The following is a 20424-nucleotide window of genomic DNA, read 5'->3' on the forward strand; positions in this document are numbered from 1 at the left end:
TAGAAGACATGTCATGTATACAAGAGAATAGAAGATGTGTCATGTATACAAGAAAATAGAAGACATGTCATGTATACAAGTAAATAGAAGACGTGCTATAAATACAAGAGAATAGAAGATGTGTCATTTATACAAGAGAATAGAAGACATGTCATGTATACAAGAGAATAGAAGATGTGTCATTCATACAAGAGAATAGAAGACGTGTCATTTATACAAGAAAATAGAAGATGTGTCATTTATACAAGAGAATAGAAGATGTGTCATGTATACAAGTAAATAGAAGACGTGTGATGTATACAAGTAAATAGAAGACGTGTCATTTATCCAAGATAATAGAAGACGTGTCATGTAAACAAGAAAAGAGAAGAATTGTCATGTATACATCCCTAACAGTTCAACCTTTTACATTATTTCCTATTAACCAGGCCCTGTCTGGTTGTAACATATTTTTTTAACATGTAATCAGAAAAGTAGCACGGTAAGAATCTTCTATTCAACACTGCTAAGTTACAGCTGTTTATACAAGAGCTCTGGTCAGAGAGATAAACCATACAAATGTGGAGAAGGTCTCAGTGCTAGAAAAAACATATCTTAAATATTTGGACTCAAAGATATCACCTGGATACTCTAATTGTGTCACCTAACTAGATCCTTCACCGCTTGTGTGCAAATTCAGGCTTGACGTATACAGGGAGTACACATCACACCCCTAGGGGTACTCAAAGTGGGGGGGAATTTATGAATCGTTTTACCCAGTTTTACCCAGCATTATGATTCTGGCTGCATTCCCTGGTCATCTGCCAAAACTCAATATCACTCATCAGACCACCGGATAATAAAACATGATTTCGTAAATGGTTAGGTTAGTCTACACACGCGTTCACATGGTGCCCGTGAATAAAGCAAATCCAATAATATAAAGGAATCCCGGCACTCGCAATTTTACTGCCTGCACGTTGCAGTTACTATTCTGCAAAATCAAGAGTGTCGGGGTACTCCACTGAAAACATGTAAGATGGCGAAGGGGTCCCTGCGATCTCTGGGCTAGCAGTGGCGGCATCCGGAACAGGGAAGCTTGCAGTTTCTATGTTTGTGATGTCAAGCCACACCCCCTCTATTCATTTCTATGGGAGGGGGTGTGACGGCTAGTACTTAGCCGTCATGCCTCATTCCATAGACGTCAATGAAGGGGGAGTGGTGTCTGGCATCGCCAGTTATAGGGCATCGAATGGAGCTTGCTCCGTGCACTGAATGACAGACGTGCTGCAGCAGAGATCGTGGGGGTCCCTAGTGGCGGGACCTCCAACGATTAGACATCTTATGCCCTATTCTTTGGATAGGGGATAAGGTGTTTTTAGCGGAGTACCCCTTTAACATTGTACATGAAGATCTTAGGCTTTTGTGCACGTTTTTCAACCCCGAATCCCAGTTATTGTGCTGATGAAGTGTGAAACTGAAGCTCTTGCCCTAGAAGGCGCTGACACTAGGAAAAAAAGTCGGCTCCTCCCTGGCAGGATATACTCACCCACTGGAAGTAAGGTAATCAGTTTTGTTACAAAGCAGTAGGCAAAGCCAACAAGAGAAATGTCCGAATGACCCCAGAAAGGAATCCCGGATAAAAACCCAAGAAGGGAAAAGATTATCCGGACCAGAAATTAAGAAATGGGTGGGTGCTGTGTCCCCCAATGAAAGCTACGAGAGAGATTTTACGGTGAGTAAAAAAAAAATCTCCTTTTCTTCATTGGGGACACCTATACTGATGGTATGTACCAAAGCATCCCTGAGATAACCGGGGCCCGGAAACTGAGCGTCTGAAAGCCCCACCACCCATGGAGAAGGGCCAGGAAGTCAAAAGGAAGAGAATGAAAGTCCGCAGAGAGACATGAAAAAAGGAGATTTTTGTTTACTTACTGTAAAATCTCTTTCTCGAAGGATCCATTGGGGGACACAGACCGTGGGTGTATGCTGCTGTCTCTAGGAGGTGTGACACTAAGGTAATAAAAAAAAGTCAGCTCCTCCCAGCAGGATATACCCGCCTTCAGGCTCTGAGCTAGTCAGTTTAAGTTCCAGAGCAATAGGAGGAGACCAACAGGTCAAGGAAAAACCCAAAACTGTCCGAGAACTAGAAGAAAAAACATAACTGAACACCCCCTCGGACAGAGAACCAAAGGAAAATCCCAAAAAAGGGCAGGAGCTGTGTTCTCCAATAGATCCTTCGAGAAAGAGATTTTACGGTAAGTAAACAAAAATCTCCTTTTCTCTATCGGCTCCATTGGGGGACACAGACCGTGGGACGTACCAAAGCCGTCTCGTTGGGCAGATAAGTAATCAGGCAGACGGCCAATCCACTGCTGCCTGCAACACTTTACGACCCAGACTAGCATCAGCCGATGCGAAAGTATGAACTCGGTAAAACCTCGAGAAAGTGTGCAAAGACGATCAGGTAGCCACCTTGCAAATCTGCGAGGCCGAGGCTCTATTCTGGAGAGCCCAGGATGCTCCAACAGAACGGGTAGAATGAGCCACAACTCTAAAAGGATGAATCTTCCCCTAACAGCAATAGGCTTCCGAAATGGCGGACCAAAACCACCGAGAAATGGTGGCCTTGGAAGCAGGTTCTCCCTTGCGACGACCTTCCGTAAGGACGAAAAAGGAATCACACTGACGAAACAAAGAAGTGATGGAGAGATAAGACCGAACAGCCCGAACTACATCCCACTTGTGTAGTAAGCGCTCCTTTGGATGAGAAGGAGCAGGAAAAAAGGACGGGAGGACAATGTCCTCATTGAGATGAAAGGCCGAGACCACCTTAGGCAAAAAGGAAGGATATGGCCGGAAAACGACCTTGTCCTGCTGGATCACCAGAAACGGAGAAAGGCAGGAAAGAGCTACCAGTTCAGACACCCTCCGGATGGAGATGATAGCCACAAGAAATGCCACTTTCCAGGAAAGGAGACGGAGAGACACCTCTCTAAGGGGCTCAAAGGGTGCACCCTGGAGGGTCCAAGTCCCAAGGTGGAGAGGGTGACCGATAAGGAGGAACAGGAAGGTCCGGACATGAGAATTAGAAGCCAGGGGCCGCTGGAAAAGAACAGCAAGGGCCAAAACCTGACCTTTAAGGGAACTGAGAGACAACCCTAGTTCCAGCCCTGACTGCAAAAAGGAGAAAAGACAGGGGACCGAGAAGGTCACCGGGGAGAAGTCCTGAGCTTCACACCAACGAGGGAGGGGAAACCACCTTAGCGACAGTGGCCGGAAAACAACCTTGTCCTGGTGGATCACCAGAAACGGAGAACGGCAGGAAAGGGCTGCCAATTCAGACACCCTCCGGATGGAGGTGATAGCCACCAGAAACACCACTTTCCAAGAAAGGAGGCGGAGAGACACCTCTCTAAGGAGCTCAAAGGGTGCACCCTGGAGGGCACTCAGATGCCGGCTTGGAAGCCTCGTCCACCAGTTCACCAGGGGAATGAGAATGAGTAGAGGCAGTCCTGGAGGGGGGCGACCCTGACTGAGTACGCGGCTCTGGCGTGGCAGAGCGGCGACTATGAGAACGTCCTCTGGAGGAGCGATGTTTGTGTCCAGATGACAGGGGGGCGGGACCCACGCCTATCTGAAGACTCATTGGAAGAGTCAGACGAGGCACCCCTAGGATGCTTGAGAGAGCGTGAAGTATGTGGAGATGAAGAGCGGGCCCTTCCAGAGGTCCTGCGCAGGGAAGACCCCTTCAAGGCGGACACCACTTCCCGGGAGGCCTCAGCCACCGAGCGGGAGACTTGGGTAAAGTCAGCCATATACTGGGACAGGGAAGAAACCCAGGCTGGTGGAGCGGCTGAATCCACCGGGACCCAAGGGGCATCAGGGGGTACCAGGGGGTCTGGGGGAGCAGTGGAGCAGGCAGGGCAAATGGGCTCAGCAGAGCCAGACATCTTGGTATTACAGTGCTTACAGAGATAGTAAGTTCCAGGTCTCTGTTTAGAGGGAGGAACAGCTCTGGGTACAGACATAATGTGGGGAAAAAAGGGAGATAGGAACTTTCTCAACCTAGTCTGTGTCCCGTCAGCTGCAGTGAGGAAACTCGCTCTGTGCAGCTAGAGAGAGTGAAACAGGCCAGCCAATAGGAAGAGAGGGGCGTGCCTGAAGCAAGGCACCAAGTAACTGACCCCTTCCTACTGAAAATCGCACCCACGGCGCTGATTGGAGGCTGCTTTGCGCCTCTGAGTGCTCCCAGCCCTGTGGGCGGAGCTACAGACCGGCCGAAGAGAACTGTCATGGCGCCCGCTCCTTGTCCTGAGCGCACCTGTCGGCCCCTTGTGTGCTCGGGGGAATATAGTGGGCGGCCAAGCGCCGGCAGAGACTGCCGGAGAAAAGAAAGTAAGCCGGCGCAGAAGGGCCCGGCTCATAGCAGCGCCGCGGCTGTCAGCCGCGTGTAAGGGGCTGCCGGAAAGCAAGCCGGCGATGAGAGCGCCCGGCCCGGGACAGCGCCGCGGCTGACAGCCGCATATAAGGCGCTGTGGACAAAGTAACACCAAGTACACACACAAGTGAAGTGCCGGGAATAAGGCGCTGTGGACATAGACACACCAAGCACACACACACACATAAGTGAAGTGCCCCATATAAGATGCCCCTTCAAGTGCCACTGCTCCCCCAAAATAAAGTGCAGCCCCCGTAAGCCAGCCCCAAAACCTGAAGGTGGGCCAAAACAGGGGGTCTTTTTGATTACCATAGTGTCACACCTCCTAGAGGCAGCAGCATACACGGTCTGTGTCCCCCAATGGAGCCGATAGAGAAAAGGACGTCTCGGAGGAACGATGGGCCGAAACCATTCAGGAAGGAGAGAGGAAACCAATTCCAAGGAAACTACGGAACCAGACTAGAAGAAAAAGGAAGAGAGACAAAACCCTCCCGAGAGACATGAGGCATCTAACCGATGACCCGGACTGAAAAGACACAGGTTCCAGTTCACCGACCTAGGGTTACCTTGAGAACCAGGGAGGAAGAGCGGACCCAGAGTATGACAAAGAGCCGGAACAGCGGTATAAAGCGCAACGAGGGAATGACGTCCACGCATAGGGTCAAGTTGGCCAGACTGGCAAAACCCGGCTGATTTGAACGCCCTCTGTGCCAGGAGTACATGGATCACGAGGCAGAAGGAAGTAAACCGACCGGACAAGGACCTGAACATCCTGAGAAGAGCATCTCGGAATACCGGAGCGACCAGAAATGGGAACTTGAGGTTCTTAGGTCTCCTGGAAGCCCACCTGTAAAGTGTAAGCATTCCCATCTTCAGCGGAAAGCTCCAAGAGACGTACTGCCATGTCGGCATAACGAGAGAGACCGCCCCACAAAGGGGATTGCGGAGAAGAACTGGACAGGAGTTTTACGCATGCCGAGACCACAACATTAAGAAGGCCCCAAGAAAAGGGAAAACTGTCCCAGAAATCAAGGCACGCCACTGCCGCCTAGGAGGGTGCCCAGTGCAAAAAAAAAGAAAAAAACTTGCCGCATTCACAAACACGAGCGAAGGGAGGATGGACAAGGAGAACAAGCCTTGGACCCAGTGGACCAAACAGATCAGAAGACTCCAAAACAACAGCCCGTCAGGTCAGGAATAGAGAGGGAGACAGAGGGAGCCCAGCTGAGACTCCCAGGGTCAGGGCACATGAAGGTCACTCCAGAAGACTGGTGCGTAAGTGCCGCACAACTGACATAGTTAAATGGAAGGATGGACACACCCATCCAGGGAGACCCCACCAGGAAAGAGGACAGCAAAGGCAGGAACCATACAAGAGATGGTGGCTATACTGTCTATGACCGAATCACACAAGACTTATAACTCCCCCAGAAGAGGAGAGTGCCCTGGCTGCGAAAGCAGGTGGAGGTAACCAGAAAATGGGCAAAGTGATAGGCTGTAATAGTAGACAGTGAGCACAGGGACATAGCCGGCCAAATCCCCCTGATTGCTCTTAGCCAAGCAGGGACCCAGGTAGATATCCCACCCATGAAGGGGGAAAGAGAGAGAGCTCTATACTGGCAGTCCCCCATTGGAGGGAGAGCCAAGAGGCATTCATGGGTATCTCTGGCAGATCCCTGATCACTGCACCCCTGTGTAAGGGGGATTAGCAAGGTTACACCAGGTACCAAATGAGCATGCTAAACACTGCCTCCCGGTAATGGGAGAACATACCGGGTGACCACATAAAACCCAGAAACTCTGTGAAAACATACAGAGGAATGGAGAAGACATTTGTGTCCTGGAGGGATCTGTACCCGGGACACGTGATGGGCAAAAACGTTACTATGAATGCAAGTAAGGTGCATATGTATCAGCATAAAGCTGCAAGAGGAAGGTCCTCAATTGGATGAAACCTTAGAACAGAAGCCAGATGCTGAATCCCCTGAGCAATCCTGACTCCTGACTCCTGACAGAAGGCATTAGGGAGCTGTTGAACACACCGTGTCACCCTATCATGCGCCATTCTAAAATAGAGGCAGCATGCCACAGCAGAAGTGTAGAAATGCGACCACATGAAGGCCCAATGTACACCCCCGGAAAAGGGGGAAGGTGGGTGCCATTCGAGCAGAGTGTCCACAGCATATGTAGGGACCCAGAGACTGATACCTCACGATGGCAGTGGGGAACCAGGACAGCAGCCACGCAAAACAGCAGACGTAGAGCAGGTGGCCGGCGGCAGTGAAACAGACGCAGCACTTATCAGTGTGCCAGAACGATGCTGGTAGCAGACCAACGTCACGCCCTCTGTGAAAGCGGAAAAGTGATTGCCGCTGTTTCTGCGAAGGCCCAACGAACCTGCAGAAAACGCCAACATCCTACCCCGTGACGACGCTACAGACAGCACGCCGTAGAAGACACCAGAGCTGCAGACACAGATGACCGATATAGGATGCACGTGGTGCAGGAACCCATGCAGACGCAGTCTGGCTTACTTGGAAAAGGACAATGAACACACAGAGTCCCCTTTTCGGAACCGCCCACTGAAGGCGGGCTACCGGACTTCAGCCGGGGGAGCAGCAGGTATGGTGTAGGTGATCTGGTAGATTAGGAAGCCGTGCAGATGACCGTCTGGCTTCCTGGTATAGGAATTCCTCGAACACATCAGGTGACTCATCCAGACACCTCACATCGACAGTGGAATACCAGAACCTCAGCTGCAGTATGGCAGGTATGAAGTGGGTGAACTGAATGTGGTAGGTGACCTGGTGGAGTGAGAAACCATGCAGACCCCAGTCTGGCTGACTGGTATAGGGTCCCGTGAACCGGTCTAGACACCTCACATAAGAAGTGAGGTACGGGAAACTCCAGCCATGTAGAACAGCAGCTGATGAACCATGCAGACCACTGTCTGGCTTACTGGTATAGGGTCCATTGGATATGCTGGAGACCGCACAGACCAGTGTATGGTTAACTGGTATGGGGTCCATTGGATATGCCGAAGGCCGAGCAGAACACTGTCTGACTTACTAGAATAGGGTCCATTGTATATGCTGGAGACCACACAGCCCGCTTGTTGGCCAATTGGAATAGAGGCCATGCACACGCAGGGTCACATCTTCAGAATCTGCGCAAAAGTAGTGGGATACAGGAATCCAGCCACGGATGAGACATGTGAATGTGATTGGGGAGTTGGGGGAACCACGCAGACTATTGTCCGGCCTATTGGAATAGGGGTCACGGCATCCACAAACCTCACCCAACCATGGAATACTGGAACTCTAGCAGCAGGTGTGGTATACATGTAATAGGTGACCGGCTGTCCCCACATCGGAGAACTAATCATATGTGACCCGTGAGTGCTCCTTCTCTACCCCCCCAATCATATGTGACCCGCGAGCGCTCCTTCTCTATCCCCCAATCATATGTGACCCGCGAGCGCTCCTTCTCTATCCCCCAATCATATGTGACCCGCGAGAACTCCTTCTCTACCCCCCCTAATCATATGTGACCCACAAGCGCTCCTTCTCTACCCCCCCTAATCATGTGACCCGCGAGCGCACCTTCTCTACCCCCCCAATCATATGTGACCCGCAAGCGCTCCTTCTCTACCCCCCAATCATATGTGACCCGCGAGCGCTCCTTCTCTACCCCCCAATCATATGTGACCCGCGAGCACTCCTTCTCTACCCCCCCATTCATATGTGACCCGCGAGCGCTCCTTCTCTACCCCCCATTCATATGTGACCCGCGAGCGCTCCTTCTCTACCCCCCCAATCATATGTGACCCGCGAGCGTTCCTCACATATGATTGGGAGGGTAGAGAAGGAGCGCTCGCGGGTCACATATGATTGGGGGGGTAGAGAAGGAGGGCTCGCGGGTTACATGATTGGGGGGGTAGAGAAGGAGCGCTCTCGAGTCAGATATGATTGGGGGGTAGAGAAGGAGCGCTCGTGGGTCACATATGATTGGGGGAGTAGAGAAGGAGCGCTCGCGGGTCACATATGATTGGGGGGGGGGGTAGAGAAAGAGCGCTCGTGGGTCACATATGATAGGGGGGATACCGTTAAATACCGTGGCAACGCCATAACTTACAAAAATACCGTCATACACATCAGATGTCTGATCACGAGGGTCCTGCCGATGGGGACTGCTGCGACCCCCAGACAACTGGTGCACGGTGCCGGATGGCTGGTGATGCAGGGGCTCGTGATGTCACGGCCAAGCCCTTTCAATGCAAGTCACGCCCCCTCCCATAGACTTGCATTGAGAGGGCATGGCTGTGACGTCATGAGCAGGAGAGATCGCAGGGGTTCCCAGCGGCGGGACCCCTACGATCAGACATCTTATCCCCTATCCTTTGGATAGGGGATAAGATTTCTAGGGATGGAGTACCCCTTTAAGCAGCATTATATTTCTATATGTAAAATCTTATCATGTATTTAGCACAAAAACATGTAAACAGTCTTGCAATGTCTGCTCGAAAGGAAATTGTCTTTGCTGGAAGTTTACATACCCTCTCTCTGCTGACAAAGCTCCCGGTAATGTTGCCGTAGTTTCAGGACAAGTTGTGAACGGAGAAGCTCCACTTCAGGATGGGGTGGTAGTGACTGTGATGGCGGCGGTATAAGGTGTGACGGCGGAGACGGCTTGACCACTACATTGCTTTGTATGTCCAAATCCCAATAAACACTAATGGCATAAAAACAAAAATTGACAAAAATAAAATTATTTCTGGCTGCAGCAGGAACCTTCCCCACTCTCTTAGCCCTCTCTTAGTTTAACAGATTTGTAAATTACTTCTATTAATAAATCTTTATCCTTCCAGTACTTATCAGCTGCTGTATACTACAGAGGAAATTCTTTTCTTTTTGAATTTCTTTTTTGTTTTGTCCACAGTGCTCTCTGCTGACACCTGATGCCCGTATCAGGAACTGTCCAGAGCAGGAGAGGTTTGCAATGGGGATTTTCTCCTGCTCTAGACGGTTCCTTGATACGGGCATCAGGTGTCAGCAGAGAGCACTGTGGACAAGACAAAAAAGAAATTAAAAAAGAAAAGAATTTCCTCTGTAGCATACAGCTGCTAAAAAGTACTGGAAGGGTAAAGATTTTTTAATAGAAGTAATTTACAAATCTGTTTAACTTTATGGCACCAGTTGATTTAAAAAAAAAATGTTTTCCACTGGAGTACCCCTTTAAATCAGCTCCTTATCATGCACAAAGCTCAAGTGTAAAAGGAGGTGGGGCTGAACCATAGCATGCATGCTTCCTCCCTCCCCCACCCTCTTTTGGACGTACAGGGCTAGTCTTACAGCATTGAGCTGGGGTGGGTGAGAAGGCATGCATGCTGCGGTTCAGAACGGTCTCCATTACACTTGAGCATGACAAAGAGCTGACAGACTTCCTGTACAGAAGTGATCTCAACAATACCTCATATGAGAATATCACAGGGGAGTGGCTTTACTTGGAAGCTTCTTATATCACCCGAAATTGTCTACTACATGCAGCCTAGCTATCTAAAATGCATGGTTGCCTTTGTATCTGGCCACAACCAGTTACCGTATTTATCGGCGTATAACACACACTTTTTAGGCTAAAATTTTTTGCCTAAAGTCTGTGTGCGTGTTATACGCCGATACACCCCCAGGAAAGTCAGGGAGAGAGAAGCGGGCAGCGACGGCCTCTCTCCCCCTGCCTTTCCTGGGGGTATATCGGGGTATACACGCGCACACACGCACCCTCATTTTACCATGGATATTTGGGTAAAAAACTTTTTTTACCCAAATATCCTTGGTAAAATGAGGGTGCGTGTTATAGGCCGGTGCGTGGTATACCCCGATAAATACGGTATATGAATTTACATCCAGATTTATTGAAGCAAAATCCAGGACAAACAGCTTATTTCTTTCAAAAATGGGCCATTCTTGTTGAGATTCCCTTTAATGATTACCTTTGAAGGAAATGGTGTTGCCCAGATTTTTTTTTTACTGATTAGAGCCTAATACCGGAACATCTAATTTTCTTTATTTAAATTTTTGTACATTATTATGGAGGCTGCCATCTTACCGGAGCTGTTATTAACAGCATTTAGTGATATGATTTACAGCAGCACCCATGGACAGACAACATTAGACAGGACCTGACCCACTTACATAAAAGGAGATGAAACTGGGCATGCTCTATGACCTTTTTAGAGGTCATTCCGCAGGGGGCAGGAGGCCAAGCTTAAAAAAGATGTCCAGTGGTAAGAATCTTATGCCCTATCCACAGGAACTCCCGTACAGGGCCCCAGCTCTGATCTGTTAGAGCACAATTCGTACCCCAGCACGTCAGCTGGTCCAACCACACCCCCCTCCGTTCAGCTCTATGGGAGGGCTATGACGTCACGAGCTCCCGGCGCCGGCTCCTGCATTCGGAACAGTGTGTTCCAAACGCTGAGCAATGGAGTACCCCTTTAAACATTAAGTCATTTTCTGATGGCACATTCTCTTTAATGGTATATAAAAAGTGTCCATACTTGATGGTCACAATTCATTAATACTTTTAAGGGGTGCTTCTACCTATACATTATTTCCTAAAAGTGGGACTCACTCTGTAGGTTTGATCAAGTTTGCAAATTGCTTTTCTTCCACAGATACCCCCGGGACCGCTGGCGAGCATGGCACAGTTGGCGTCGGCACGGGAGTAGTAGACTCCATCTAGAAAAGTTAAAGATAAGGTTGAGTTCACTGAATCCAAAGGGAAGCTTATCAGAAACAGACGACAGGAGCAGAAAATAAGGAACCTTCAGCTTTTTTGTGATATCGGGAACAGGCAGCTCCTCGGACAATCTTCTTTTTGCCGGTTTTGTCTCCTTGGGCGTAGTGGGCATTCCTCCTTCCGCAGGTACTGGTGCTGCATTGAGCCCAAGAGGATCCGACTATTATGGGTGGGGAAAAAAAACACAAAAAAAAAAAATTCTTTAGAAATTTGTCTCTTGTTGTCTCTTACGCCACATAAATGGACTTCTCTCTTTGCAGAATTTTTATGGCATTAAAGGGGTACTCCGGTGCTCCAGCGTTCTGAACATTTTGTTCAGAACGCCAGGAGCCGGAGGCTGTGATCGTGACATCACGGCCACGCCCCCTTGTGATGTCACGCCACGCCTCCTCCATTCATGTCTATGGGAGGGGGCGTGTCGGCCGACACGCCCCCTACCATAGACATGAATGGAGGGGTCGTGGCGTGACGTCACGACCACTGCCGCAGGATCCCTTTGTTTGTTTAGTACGTCAGGTGCTGCGGGTGATCGCGGGGGGAGGGGCCCCGCCGGGGCCCCCCGAGATCAGACATCTTATCCCCTATCCAGATGAAAGGGGATAATTTGTATAGCAGTGGAGTACCCCTTTAAAACAGTAATAATACACTGCGTGAGCTAAAATGACTTGCAGTAGAGACTGGAACTAAGGCAGGGTTCACACCCCGTTTTTGCAATACAGTTTCCGGTATCAGGCTTTTGATTAAAAAAACGGAGTCCTCTAAACCTGACTATACTGTATGTACGTGTGTACAAATTTAAATCCGTATACGGTTTGAAAAATGATGTCCGGTTGCATCCATCTTTAAGAAAAAAACTTAGAAGTTTTTAACTTTTCACTCTATTATGAATAAAGTTTCACTTGTTTGATTGAAATTCCAAGAAAAAAACTGTGCAAAGTCAAAAACCGTAAGGTGAAAATCGGATGGAACCGTACGCACATACGGTTCTCTACGGTTCCCATTGACTCCCATGTTTAAAAAAAAAAAAATGTATACGGTTTCCATACGGTTTTTCACCCAGACCAAAAACTGTGGTAGACTACAATTTTGGGTATGAGAAAAAAACGGACAAAACCGTGCAAGATGTGAAACGGACACAACCGGATGAATCTTTTGCCATACGGTTTTCAAAAGGGTACTGTACGGTTTTCACATTGAAAACGTATACGGGAACTGGATTGCAAAAACGTGGTGTGAACCCGGCCTAACATAGCCATGTAAGGGAGCATTCACACCACGTTTTTGCAGTACAGTTCCCGTATACATTTTCAATGTGAAAACCGTACGGAACCATATTGAAAACCGTACGGATTGACTCTCCATTGAAAACCGTATGACAAAAGATGTATCAGGTTGTGTCCGTTTTGCATCCTGTACGGTTTTGTCAGTTTTTTTTCCTGTACCCAAAACCGTAGTCTACCACGGTTTTTGGTCCGGGTGAAAAACTGTATTAAACCGTATACGTTTTTTTTTTTAACATGGGAGTCAATGGGAACCGTACAGAACTGTATGTGCATCCGGTTTTCACCATACATTTTTTTACTTTGCACAGTTTTTTTTCTTGGAATTTTAATCAAACAAGTGAAACTTTATTCAAAATGGAGTGAAAAGTTAAAAACGTATACTTTTTTTTCTTAAAAAACAGATGCAACCGGACATCATTTTTCAAACCTTATACGGGTTGAAATTTGTGCACACGTTTTGATACAGTTTAGTCAGGTTTTGAGAAATCCGTTTTTCATCAAAAACCTGATACGGGAACTGTATTGCAAAAATGTGATGTGAATGCCGCCTAAATAAAGCTACAGGTCAAAAGACATTGCTACATAAAATACACTTTTAAGTAAAAAACAACGTATTTAAATGACAGACATTAGTCATAAAGGGTCATGTCTTACCTCTCCACTCCCGAAACAGTGCAGTCATGACATATGCAGAGAGATGACCCCCCCCCCTCCCCTCCCCCCAACCAAATGGGAAGAAGCTGCAGAAGATATTTCGGGGCTCTGAACAGCCTGTTACACCATAACATATATAGCAGATCCTACATGATCTCTGTGCTGTGTCTAAGTATGTTAGAGAAGTATAAGGAGTATATACATGACACTTATAGGCTTGTCCTCCAGACACTCCCAGCTATAAAGTTTCATAATTGATGCCTAAAGGTAAAAAGTATTATGTTGAACTCCTGCATGCTGTAACTGGAACGATAAAAATTAACCCCTTAAAGGACATCTATAGTGCAAAATAACTTATCCCCTATCCGAAGGATAGGGGATAAGTTATAGATCGCGGAGGGTCGGAGTGCTGGGGCCCCCCGCGATCTTCGGTACGGGGCAGCGGCAATATAAAGGAAAGGGGGCGTTCCGTCCCCGCATGACGCGGCGGCCGGCACCCCCCCCCTCCATGAATCCCATAGAGATACATGGAGGGGGAGTGTCTGCCGCGGCTTTCTGCTGGGGACGAAACTTCACTTCCGGCAGACTGCCGCGGCCCCGTCCAGGAGATCCCGGGGGGCCCCAGCGCTCAGACCCCCCGCGATCTAACTTATTCCCTATCCTTTGGATCAGGGATAAGTTATTTTGCGCTGGAGTACTCCTTTAAGGACGCAGCCCATTTTGGCCTTAAGGACGCAGCCAATTTTATTTTTACATTTTCACTTTTTCCTCCTCGCCTTCTAAAAATCATAATTCCTTTATATTTCCATCCACAGGCGAGTACGAGGGCTTGTTTTTTTGCGCAACCAGTTTTCCTTTGTAATGACATCACTCACTTTACCATAAAATGTATGGCGAAATTAAAAAAAATACTATTTGTCTGGGGAAATTGAAAAGAAAACCGCAATTTTACTAATTTTGGAAAGTTTCGTTTTCACGCTGTACAATTTACGGTAAAAATTACACGTGTGCTTTATTCTGTGGGTCAATACGATTAAAATGATACCTGTGATTACATACTTTTCTATTATTGTACCGCTTAAAAAAAAATTAATAGCAATTGGTTACTTTCACATATCCAATGTGTAATTTAAAGGGGTACTCCGGCGCTAAGACATCTTATCCCCTATCCAAAGGATAGGGGATAAGATGCCTGATTGCAGGGGTCCCGCTGCTGGGGACCCCTGTGATCTTGCACGCAGCACCCCATTAGAATCAGTCCCCGGAGCGTGTTCGCTCCGGGTCTGATTACTGGCGATCACGTGGGACGGAGCATTGTGACATCAAGGCTCTGCCCCCATGTGATGTCACACTCCGCCCCCTCAATGCAAGCCTATGGGAGGGGGCGTGACAACTGTCACGCCCCCTCCCATAGGCTTGCATTGAGGGGGCGGACCGTGACGTCACACGGACGTCACACAGATGTCTGATCACAAAGGTCCCCCCCCCCCCTGTGATCTCCGGGCCGGCAGCAGCGGCATCCGGAACACGGAAGCCTCCTTTAAGCTATACTTTTCTACAGTCCGAGTTAAAGTGAATACACACTACTTGGATTTTCTGTGGACATTTTCCGCAGTAAATACGCATGAGGTATGGATTTTGGATGGATTCGCTGCAGACTAGACATCCCCATTGATATCGATTGAGATAATCTGCGACATAAATTTACATACTGCTTATTGTAACGTTTGCACCGCAGGTCGATTTCATGACCCCGAAAATTTCCGGTGCGTAGATGAAATATGAATCACATCAGTTTTGCTGGTACTGTAATCTGCCGTAGATTTTCTGTGCGGAAAATGAGCCGCAAATCAGTCTAGTATGTGATTACTCTTAAGAGTTTGCGAAAGTAGCCACCAAAACAGCTTGCAAATTACCGTAACAAGTACATACGTTTTTGGATGATTTTTATTTAAAGGGGTATTCCGGGCAAAGGATAGGGGATAAGATGTCTGATCTGATGAAGATGTCTGGGACCCCCCCCCCGCGATCTCCCTGCAGCACCCGCATTCTATGCGGGGCCGCGTCTCCAGTTTCGGAAACCTCCGGGTTTCCAGGACTGGGGACGTGACGTCACGCCACGCCCCCTCCATTCACGTCTATGGGAGGGTGCGTGACGTTTCCGAAACTGGAGACGCAAATGTACGTCCTGGTGTCTCAGTTCTTAACGCACCAAGACTTACATTTACGTCCTGTACATGACGCGAGCACCCGAGTGGTGACCGCATCATGCACGGCAGGTCCCGGCTGCTATCAGCTGATGTCCGCCATTAACCCCTCAGATGCCATGATCAATACAGATCATGGCCTCTGTGGCAATGCGGTTGTTTGAATGAACGATCGGATCATCCGCGGCGCTGGCGTGGGGATCCAATAGTCCAACATGGCGGCTGGAGGTCCCTTCACATGCTCTGGCTGTCATTCCGGGGGTCGAGCAGACCAGAGAAGTTGATTGCCGATAATACTGTTCAGGGGACTGGAGACGTGATTTCAAACCACACCCCCTCGTGACGTCACGCCACGCCCCCTCCATTTATGTCTATGGGGGGAAGGAATAAATGGAGGGGGCGTGGCATGACGTCAAGTCACGTCTCCAGTCCCGGAAGCACAGAGGTTTTCGAGACTGCAGCAGCAGCCCGGCATAGAATTCAGGTGCTACTGGAGATCGCGGAGGTCCCCAGCGGCAGGCCCCCCCGCAATCAGACATCTTATCCCCTATCCCAGTGGTTTTCAACCTATGGACCTCCAGATGTTGCAAAACTACAATTCCCAGCATGCCCGGACAGCCAACGGCTGTCCAGGCATGCTGGGAGTTGTAGTTTTGCAACATCTGGAGGTCCGCAGGTTGAAGACCACTACCCTATCCTATGGATAGGGGATAAGATGTCTGTGGCCGGAATACGGTACTCCAGTGGAAAACTTTTTTTCTTCGAAATAAACTGGTGCCAGAAAGTTAAACAGATTTGTAAATGACTTCTATTAAAAAATCTTAATCCTTCCAGTACTTATTAGCTGCCGAATACTACAGAGGAAATTCTTTTCTTTTTGGAACACAGAGCTCTCTGCTGACATCACGAGCACAGTGCTCTCTGCTGATTTTAGGAACTGTCCAGAGAAGGAGAAAATCCCCACAGCAAACCTATGCTGCTCTGGACAGTTCCTAAAATGGACAGAGATGTCAGCAGAGAGCACTGTCAGCAGAGAGCTCTGTGTTCCAAAAAGAAAAGAATTTCCTCTGTAGTATTCAGCAGCTAATAAGTACTGGAAGGATTAAGATTTTTTAACAGAAGTAATTTACAAATCTGTTTAACTTTCTGGCACCAGTTGATTTAAAAAAAAAAAAAAAAAAAAGTTTTCCACCGGAGTACCCCTTTAAGCTGATGATTAATTATCGCAATATTACTGATACTCACAATGACATCATGTTGGCCCAGCACAGGCATCTCCCATAGAGACTGATTGGTGAAACGGTTGAAATAATAAGGTCGACTCTCCCTCTTACTCCAGCACTTCTCCCATCCGGCCTGTAAAAGTTCATCTGGAGAAAAACAACAGATATAAAGCATCATTTGTTCTACCACAAAGAAAATATCCCCTGAGGACTCTGGCTTACCTGGCAAGTCAGAAACACGCTGTGGCCGCGGAGAGCTTGATGTACTTGGGGACAGGCTGATCAAGGCGGCATCCTCCTGAGGACTTCCGTGGTTGTCCCGGGCCATTTTTGCGCAGTAGTCAAACTGGCAATAAAAAAATAGACACAAAAAATGATGTAAAGACTGAATAACTGGAGTCAAGAGAAAAGTAGGGTGACATTCTACAGCACGGTATTATATGTGCAATAGGCACAAATAATAGATCAGAGGCACAGTAAGGCTAGGTTCAGACTACGGAATATCCAGGCAGAAAATCTCCGCCCGGAGATTCCTAGCGCATCAGTCGGCGCTAGGACCACGCAGACACTGCAGTCTCCAATAGACTGCAATGTGTTCCGCTCGGATTTCCGCCTGAAGAAAGAGCAACGCCTTTCTTCAGGCGGAAATTTCCAAGCGGATTTTCCGTTCACAAATTCCGCTTCACAAATTCCGAAATGTGAATTTGTGAACGGAAAACCATTCACTACACTATGCATTATAGTAAGCGGAATTTCTGCCGGAAATTTCAAAGCGAAATTGCAGGCGGAAATTCCATAGTCTGAACCTAGCCTAATAGCCATCATATCTGTAAAAAAAGAATGCATATATACATTGGACCTTTTTGGAACACAGAGCTCTCTGCTGACATCATGAGCGCAGTGCTCTCTGCTGACATCTCTGTCCATTTTAGGAACTGTCCAGAGTAGGAGAAAATCCCCATAGAAAACATATGCTGCTCTGGACAGTTCCTAAAATGGACAGAGATGTCAGCAGAGAGCACTGTGCTCGTGATGTCAGCAGAGAGCTCTGTGTTCCAAAAAGAAAAGAATTTCCTCTGTAGTATTCAGCAGCTAATAAGTACTGGAAGGATTAAGATTTTTTAATAGAAGTCATTTACAAATCTGTTTAACTTCCTGTCTACATTTATTTTGTCTACAGATAAAATAGCCACGGTCACATTAAAAAAACTTTTTATATGTTGTACATCTTGTCAAAACATTAAAGGGGTTATCCAGGAAAAAAAACTTTTTATATATATATATATATATATATAGAAAGTTTTAAACAGATTTGTAAATTACTTATATTAAAAAATCTTAATCCTTACAGTACTTATCAGCTGCTGTATGCTCCACAGGAAGTTCTTTTCTTTTTGAACTTCCTTTCTGTCTGACCACAGTGCTCTCTGCTGACACCTCTGTCCATTTAAGTAACTCCATAGCAAATCTATCCTGCCCTGGACAGTTCCTGCCATGGACAGAGGTGTCAGCAGAGAGCACTGTGGTCAGGCAGAAAAGAAATTCAAAAAGAAAAGAACTTCCTGTGGAGCATAAAGCAGCTGATGAGTACTGGAAGGATTAAGATTTTTTTTCATAAAAGGAATTTAAAAGTCCTCTCTGATGTGTCTCGAGAACTGTCCAGAGTAGAAGCAAATCCCCATAGCAAACCTCTTCTACTCTGTGCAGTTCCCGAGACAAGCAGAGATGTCAGCAGAGAGCACTGTTGCCAGACAGAAAAGTACAACTCTACTTCAGCAGCTGATAATTATTAGAAGTATTAAGATTTTTTAATAGAAGTCATTTACAAATCTGTTTAACTTTCGACCACGTTTTTGCCTGCAGTCGGGAAACCGCATACGGCCGAAAACGCAGCCGACCGGAGGCTGCGGTTCACTCCGGTCGGCTTATAGACATGCATTAAATACGGTTCCCCTATACGGCTAAGTGAGGGTGCCGCGATTAAGCTCCGCCCCCTCCTCCCAGCCGTATACGGGAACCGTAAGTACAAAACATAGTGTGAACCCAGCCTAACAAAGATCTAGTGCGACCAATTGCCTTCAAAAGTCACAAATCTAAGGCTGCGTTCACACGGCCGTCTAGACCTGTCCCGTTCTTCTCCCGTCAATAATAAAAACGGACAAAAACGGATACAAACAGATGTTATCCATTTGTATCCATTATTGTTCAGTTAATAAACCAAAAAAAAATATTTATTTTTTGTTCTGAGCATGCTCAGAAGTAAAAACATATCAAAAAACGGATTGAAAAAACGGATGCAAACGGATGACATTAAAGGCTCATCCGTTTTCCATAGACTTCAATGTTAAATTTACTGTATCCTTTTTTTTTGACGGAAGAAAAAATACTGCATGTGCCGTTTTTTCTGCCGTCAAAAAAACGGAAATGAGTGCAGACGGAACAAACAGATGTAAACGGATTGTATATCCCGCTCCCTACCCTTGCACTAACAATTCGCCACACAAGTCCGCTGGACAGTTAAATCATACTTTATCATCACGTTGCTGCAGTAGTAGGATGTGCAGGAAGTCACAACAATGTGACTGTAGAGTACGATTTAACTTTCCAGGAACGGCTGCTTCACTCTTGGGCTGTGAAGATTTTCGATATTGGGACATCCCACTTACAGTACATTTCCTGATCATGTTACTCTCAGGCTGCAGAGATTGCCCAGGAGTTCTCTCTTAGGCTGTGGAGATTGTTGATATCGGGACATCCCTCATGGGACTTCAGGTACATCTCCTGATCATGTTACTCTCAGGCTCCAGAGATTGCCCAGGAGTTCTCTCTCGGGCTGCAGAGATTGCCCAAGAGTTCTCTCTCAGGCTGCGGAGAGTGTCGCTATCGGGACATCCCACATGGGACTTCCATTACATCTCCTAATCATGTTACTATCAGGCTGCAGAGATTGCCCAGGAGTTCTCTCTTGGGCTGTGGAGATTGTCCATATGGGGACATCCCGCATGGGACTTCCGTTACATTTCCTGATCATGTTACTCTCAGGCTGCAGAGATTGCCCAGGAGTTCTCTCTTAGGCTGTGGAGATTGTCCATATAGGGACATCCCGCATGGGACTTCCGTTACATCTCCTGATCATGTTACTCTCAGGCTGCAGAGATTGCCCAGGAGTTCTCTCTCAGACTGTGGAGATTGTTGACATGGGGACATCCCGCATGGGACTTCCGTTACATCTCCTGATCGTGTTACTCTCAGGTTGCGGAGATTGCCCAGGAGTTCTCTCTCAGACTGTGTTGATTGTTGATATGGGGACATCTCGCATGGGACTTCCGTTACTTCTCCCGATCATGTTACTCTCGGGCTGCGGAGATTGTCCGTATCGGGACAACACTAAACTCTACTATATTTTTTCTTTGATTTGTTGCTGTGACTGTGATCTGACATTCGCCAGAATCCAAACCTCCAGGATCTGGAGACCGTGTGGACCCAATGACTCGAATGCCACATTACTTTATTAGCTGCAACACCGCAATCTGCAAGGGGTGTCGCTGTGAAGGCCTAGGCCTTACACAACGCTCCAACCCATAAAGATGACAGTAATGATATACAAACCCCAAACAGTACATAGCGTAGGAAATATTTAAATAATTTCTAATATCAATTATACGGTCATTTTGAGCCCTTCCCACATGAGCTTACACTCTATGGGGGAGATTTATCAAAACCTGTGCAGAGGAAGAGTGGTGCCGTTGCCCATAGCAACCAATCAGATTGCTTCTTTCATTTTCCACAGGCCTCTAAAGAGGCCTGTGGAAAATGAAAGAAGCAATCTGATTGGTTGC

General features: G+C 47.5%; 1 protein-coding gene across 3 annotated transcripts in view; it reads right to left on the reverse strand.

The window, feature by feature from the left end:
* The window catches only part of PCIF1 (phosphorylated CTD interacting factor 1), a 79357-nt gene that overhangs the window by 50288 nt on the left and 8645 nt on the right, over positions 1-20424 (reverse strand). For all 3 annotated transcript variants that reach the window (XM_056549995.1, XM_056549993.1, XM_056549994.1), the window contains exons 2-6: positions 16808-16931; positions 16608-16732; positions 11244-11378; positions 11051-11157; positions 8976-9151 (exon numbers count right to left, since the gene is read on the reverse strand). In XM_056549995.1, coding sequence (XP_056405970.1) covers positions 8976-9151; positions 11051-11157; positions 11244-11378; positions 16608-16732; positions 16808-16931 — 667 coding nt within the window. The remainder of the gene's footprint in view (positions 1-8975; positions 9152-11050; positions 11158-11243; positions 11379-16607; positions 16733-16807; positions 16932-20424) is intronic.

Source organism: Hyla sarda, chromosome 13 (assembly GCF_029499605.1).
Source record: "Hyla sarda isolate aHylSar1 chromosome 13, aHylSar1.hap1, whole genome shotgun sequence".
Lineage (NCBI taxonomy): Eukaryota > Metazoa > Chordata > Amphibia > Anura > Hylidae > Hyla > Hyla sarda.